A 6,567-nucleotide genomic window follows, 5' to 3' on the forward strand; every position below is an offset into this window, starting at 1 on the left:
TTTCCATTTTTTTTTTTCGGTAAATTAAAATATGAGCACCACTTTTTCCTTACAATATTTATTCTCAAACAAAGTATATACATGCATACATGAGATATAAATAAATTATACTAAGAGGCATAGCATCTATTTGTCTCTTTTTAACGTATATCGCTGATATTTTGTGAAGTTAAACAAAAGCTTTTATTACAGAGAAAACAGCACTACGCAATTAACCGGCATTTATTTGCGCCATTTGTCAGCAAAACAAACTGCAATAAGTCTGTTGTTACAAAAAGTCGTGCCATTTTAAAAGTTCCATTTAACGCAGACGGTTCAAACTAGCATTGACTGCGAGTGCACTGAAAGGGAAAATATTTTGCAAATATTTCCAAGAAAGCATAATCAAAAAACAATTGCAGGGTAAGTATGTGTGCGGATGGCATTTTCTATGTAAATTTATATATGACTGCAATTAGTTTTAAGAATAATAACAAATGACAAATATCAAACTCTTTCTTGAACAAAACGAAGGCAGATAAAAACACTGCATATGCAAGCGGAAGCTGTATAATTTCTAGAATAACCTAGGTCTACAAGTTTGTAAGAATTTTTTTCACGTACGTTTTCTTGCCTAAGGTACATTTGTAACTTTTTATTGGAAATCGAAAAGCAGGTGTTGCTAAGAGAGTAAGTCCCGTCACACCTCTTTTTGTAATGCGAAATAAATTAAAAAAACAGCAATTGTGAACGTTAAGTTGCTCGTGTATGTATAACTTAGTTTCCCAAACGATTATTGTACTAGTGTTGGTTTGAATTTATTGTATTACGTCCAATGCAGATAATTAAAACATAAGAAAACAGTTGTCCCAACCATGTAGAGAAACATTTTGTAATAGTTTACACATTAACTTAAGGAACTTGTTTTCTTTCACAATGTTAAAAACGTGGAAGCTTTTCCCGTACATATTCATTCACAATCACAGGAGGGCAATATGAACGATTTTTTGTGCCATTTTTAAATGAGTTGAATATTCAATCGAATATATCTGTTCTTCCATTGCTAAGATTCCTATATTTGCAAGAATTGAGAAGAATGTTATTTCTAGTGAATAGCCACGGAAACATTTTAAAAATAGTCATGATCTATTGTCATTAGCCGGAAACTAACAGCAGGGATTTATCCGTACTAACATTCTTCGGAAAAACACGGTTGACTGGCCCGCAACTAATACAATGTTTTACAACCTTTGTACATTTTTTTGAGGGCTTGTGTGCAAAAGTTGATCTAGCGTTTAGTATGCTTAGTTCTCTTTAGTAAATTAATTGTCAACTGGTGCAATGACATAACGCATACATTACATATCTCACAAAAAGCAAATAAAAACGAAATTTAGAAATATTTTGGAACACCGTGTACAAGGATTTTCCTCTATTTTAACTAATTTTTGTATAGAATTATCGAAATGAAGTTTTATTTATTTTTGAAATATAAAACTTACATATCCATGTATATTTTACAGATGCCCAACTTACAGCAACAGGCTCCCGATTTCAAAGGTCCCGCGGTCGTCAAGGGTGCTTTTCGTAACATTAGTTTGGTAGATTATCGCGGCAAATATGTCGTCTTATTCTTCTATCCCCTGGATTTTACTTTTGTCTGCCCAACTGAAATTGTGGCTTTTTCGGATCGCGCTGATGAATTCCGTAATATTGGCTGTGAAGTAATTGCTTGCTCAACCGACAGTCAGTACACACACTTGGCCTGGGTTAATACACCACGTCGCCAGGGCGGCTTGGGTGAATTGGATATTCCATTGTTGGCTGACAAATCGATGAAAATTGCACGTGAATATGGTGTTTTGAACGAAGAAACTGGTATACCATTCCGCGGTCTATTCATTATTGACAAAAACCAAATTTTAAGGCAAATTACCATAAACGATTTGCCAGTGGGACGCAGCGTAGATGAGACATTGCGTTTAGTGCAGGCCTTTCAATTCACCGACGAACATGGTGAAGTCTGTCCGGCTAATTGGAAACCCGGACAAAAAGCTATGGCCGCAGATCCCCATAAGTCCAAAGAGTACTTTGCGGCCACTTCATAAATGCTGTTGCTGTACTCACGCTAATGATCGCCTACATACCGAGATAGCTGAATAATGTTAAATGCAAATAATAACCAACATTTAAATAAAGGGAGAAACAAATCAAGAATTACACATTTTAGTTTTTTAAATTGTATTTTTCAATACATTGTGGGAACAATAGCATAGTCTCATTCTTTATTGTTTAGAAAATGCGCTATTTGGAAGTATGAAGTTCTATGAATAGCACACGATTCTATATCACTGTTTAAAATAAAATTATGAAAAAGAAAAATTACCCATTTGTGTAAAAAAAAGAGCTTTAGATATAGCAATTTTACTGCAGGATACGAAAAAGGTGCTTGCATTTCATCCACACGAAATTGGGCGGTCTTGTGTAGAAAAACTAACCCAAACTTTGCGTCACGTCGCCATTCAACAATTACAAATTTATTTTTGGAAAATTTCTCAAAGCATTTCACACAATCGCTTTCTGCTAAAGTGCCGTCGATTGTACGCAAAGCATATTTTGTGAATTTGAAACGAGCTTGCAACCAGAGAAATCGGTGAGGGTAAACGTATGCAGACTAAAAATTATTGAATTTCGGGTCGCATATCTAGAGTTGTTCACAATAAAAAAGGCGCTGATTATATATGATTTTAATTTGGTTTAATTTTCGAGCCTTAATTTTGTGAGAAACGCTCTCTCAAAATTGTCAAAAAGGGCCTAAGCGAAACTGCTCTAGCCTTTAGTTCATATTGGTTGTTCAGACCTTTATTTATAGAAGAAAACGGCCGCAAACTGAAATGAAAATAAGTTTCAAACAAAGTTGTTTACTTACAAACAGCTGAACGAAAAGAAAAATTTTAAATTTGTGGAAGGTATGTTAATTAGTTCTTTTTCCACTTTTTGGTCCAATTATCTAATTGATACTTAATATGCTAAAGATTGTAATCGATTGTGCATCATGAAACTTGCATATAAATATTAGTAATAACTTCATTTTTCAAAAATATAAATTAAGCTTTTATATTTTTCTAGGTCGATGGCGTATTTTAATAGAAGGGTCGAAAAGCATATAATATTTAAGGAAGATGAGAAATCTTGCAAATGTTTGTGCAGCCCTTTTTAACATTTATTCGCACTATAAGGTGCAAAATCGGGAAATTTACAATGTAACATCGGCAGCTTCCGCATCTTATTTCGACGACGGTGTCGACGTTTCGCTAGAGTTCTTCCGGTTGAGGCGAATAAGTGAGGAAATAAGGCTCTTCTGCACTTTCAAATTGAGTCGTATTGAAATAAAAGACAAAAAGAATGAATCTGCTTTAAGATGTTTTGTGAAAATTAAAAAGTTCACGTTTATTTATATAATGCAACACTAGGGTTGATTTCCAATTCATTTTAAAACATTGTACATTCTTTATATATAAACTCATATGTTAATGTATAAAAATATTATATAAAATAAAAACATACATATTAAAATATAGCTCAAGTTCACAATTCAATATTATCTTAAGAAAAGAAAATATGAAACTACATGAACTATATAAAAGTAATTTCACTTAATTTCATTTTATCATCCCATTATTTTTTCAAAATAAATTTCAAAAGGCGGAAGCCTTAAGATACATAATTAGTGCTCTGAAAATAATAAGTATTGACGAGGCGTTTTGGTTTCTTCTCTTATGATAGTGCAAGAAATGACGAGATAGACTGAATCTAAAGTCATCTTACGTAAATAAACATAATGCCTTTTAGTTACTACTAAATCGATGCGGACAAATATACGATGAACAGATGCCTACGTGATATAAAAGCAAAAAAGACATGCATGATGGCAATTGGCCAAAGGCAGCAAGCATAGCTTTTGCACAATGGCAAAGGGTGGCAGGCAAAAATTTGGCATAATTTTCCCACCTATTCGCTTAAAAAAGAAAAATGAAAAGGAAACATTCCAAATTGCAATGACAATGGAAAGAAAATGCGTCATTTATAATTAATATACATATTTGCTATCGCACCGCTTATCTTAATACGTTATCATTTATTATAACCATTGAAATTTTTCCCTACTTGTTTTGATGGCGGTACAATAGTATTATAAAATATTAAGGTAACCTTTGTAAACTGGATGTCTCGTTATACTGTAACTCTGTAATAAAAAATAAGCTTTATTTGGGTTGAATCGGATATGTCCGCAATATGCATCAATTTTAAAGCACTTTTGGGAAAGTGCAGCTAATGCTAAGGCGTGTTGGATAATACCGTGTCTAACCAACACTAAAGCATGTATGATTTCGCCGACATGCATCAAACATAGTATAAGATAATCTCATTTACATTGATCAATATATATATATATATACATGAAGAACCAAAGTCGTCCTACGTTTTGGCCTCGCAGGTTCTTCGTCTCTGAGGGGGAGTGCTAGAGTAAGTTAGGTTAAGAGAGTTAGGAGTAAGTAAAGAGAAATCAGAAGAAGTTATTTGCTTAAATCGAAGTTTGTCAATGCTACAGTAAGCTAGGCAGAATTAGAATTAAGAAATTAGAGTAAAGAGAAATAAGCCGAAGTTTAGTTAAATTTGTCAGTGCTAGAGTAAGTTAGAGAAAGTTAGTTGATCGCGGGGTGAGTGAAAGAGTTGACGTTTTGCTCTGGTTGGTGCGGTTACAACGACGATGGTGATAGGTCTTTAGATTAAGAAAGGTGAACTTTTATTTGAAGTAGAAAAAAGCAGAATTGTCAAAGAAGAAATACCGAAACATATTTTTTAAAGAAAAAATATTGTAAAGAAGTGTACGAATCTTATATAAATTCAAAGTGAGAAAATAATGCGATTAAATCTGTTTTAAAGAAGTTTTTATCGAAAGCAAAAGAAAACTACACGAATTTTATTTTCAAGTAAGAATCTACTCATGAATGGTCTTCAATTAGTATTATTTCTATTGGAGTATGTTGTTGTCAGAGACCAACTAGGCTAGATAAAATTTCTTGATTATTAATTTACAAACGTTCACGTTCGTTGTCCTAGTAATATGTTTTGGGAAAATTCGTAAATTCTTAATTATTTCCATGTACATACATGCCGATAGCCTGTGTTGCTAGTGCTCAATGTCTCTTTTTTTTAGTCTAAGAATTCAATTCATTAGTCTAAAATTAAAATAATAATAATAATAATAATAAAATTGTAAATGTTCCTTTCGTATTCATACACATATATATATTCACTCCCTTGTGCTTTGCAGCTAATGGTCTTACACAGTTAGTGACAAATTAGTTTTGAAAGCGCTCCATCATTAAGTTAATAAATAGAGTTGTTAGTACAAAGAAGCGCTATTCAAAAATGTCCTTATATTATTGGCTTAAAGCCGCCACAATTTGAACGTGCTAGAACAGCTATTGTGTTGCTATTAAAGTCTTGGACTATCTATTACATACCTGGATAATATCTTATTTCGTTGAAAAAACTTGATAAACAGTAGATCCTTTCTCACATTTATATTGTGAAAAAGTCCGTTGGAGATTTCTTAAAATGACGTTATAATCTGTGAAATATTTATCAAATACATTTGTGTACGTTCAAGTGCACATTGGTGGCCGTATTCTGAGCAACATCACACGCATTCTTTGTCCGTGTTTGAGTGATTTAACAACCTTTTTTCATATCAAAATTGATGTTGAAATGTCCTATTGTGGCTACTCCTTTGAAATGCCAAAATTAATGTAGTCAAAACAAAATTTGAAACGAAAACAAATTATTCTCGCTTTTGAGTACTGACCAGTGACAGAGCCAGACTACACCACATGCTATGATATACATACGTATACATACGTATACAAATCAAATCTTGAAATGCGCTTTAAGACTTTAGTCTTAGAATTTATTCTCTGGCTAAATTTGTAATAATAATAATAATAAAAAAAATGCGTAAAGATGGCGGGGCAAACGTTATTCGTTTTTGTCTCGTTGTTTTTTAATTCACATTGGGCATTTCTAGATTTTATATTCGCCAAAAGCTTCAATATACTCTGTAGAACTGTACAATTTTTTTTACAATTAAAACGTCGCAGTAATAATTTATCTTCTTTAATATAAAAAAATTCTACATACATTTCTTTCTGCATGGTGGCGAATAATACAAATCAATTTTTCATAGTCAGTTTTGCCATTGAAAGAAAATAATGACCTAGGGAACTGAGTAAGCATATGCTTAAAAATAAGCATTTGATTATTCGCAATAAGTTTTCATTAAATGTAATAATAATTGGAAAACATACCTTTTTATCAAAAAAAGTAAAAAAATCGAAGGATTTAACATTATAACATTATTGTTACAATAACATTTGCTTAACAAAAAAATAAATGAGGAGCGATAATATAGAAACTGTAAAAGAAAAAAATTGTAAGAAATTGTAAAATATGATAAGTATGGTCTACAAATGCGAATTAAACAGATTTGATTGAAATAAGCTTTATCTAAATTCTTCCGCATTT

At 32.2% G+C, this 6,567-nt stretch overlaps 1 protein-coding gene across 2 annotated transcripts; it reads left to right on the forward strand.

Annotated features, from left to right (window-relative positions):
• Positions 1-215: 215 nt before the first annotated feature.
• Positions 216-2,201, forward strand: LOC119637520 (peroxiredoxin 1-like). 2 transcript variants are annotated; one of them, XM_038033579.1, is made up of 2 exons: positions 216-402; positions 1,503-2,201. In XM_038033579.1, exon 2 carries the CDS (start codon positions 1,503-1,505, stop codon positions 2,085-2,087), a length of 585 nt encoding a protein of 194 aa, XP_037889507.1. In that variant the 5' UTR covers positions 216-402; the 3' UTR covers positions 2,088-2,201. The 2 variants fall into 2 exon arrangements, with proteins under 2 accessions (XP_037889507.1, XP_037889508.1); XM_038033580.1 differs by lacking the exon at positions 216-402 and adding an exon at positions 1,320-1,429.
• The last annotated feature ends 4,366 nt before the right edge of the window (positions 2,202-6,567 follow it).

The sequence above is a fragment of the Glossina fuscipes genome, unplaced genomic scaffold (genome assembly GCF_014805625.2).
Source record: "Glossina fuscipes isolate IAEA_lab_2018 unplaced genomic scaffold, Yale_Gfus_2 60, whole genome shotgun sequence".
Classification (NCBI taxonomy): Eukaryota; Metazoa; Arthropoda; class Insecta; order Diptera; family Glossinidae; genus Glossina; species Glossina fuscipes.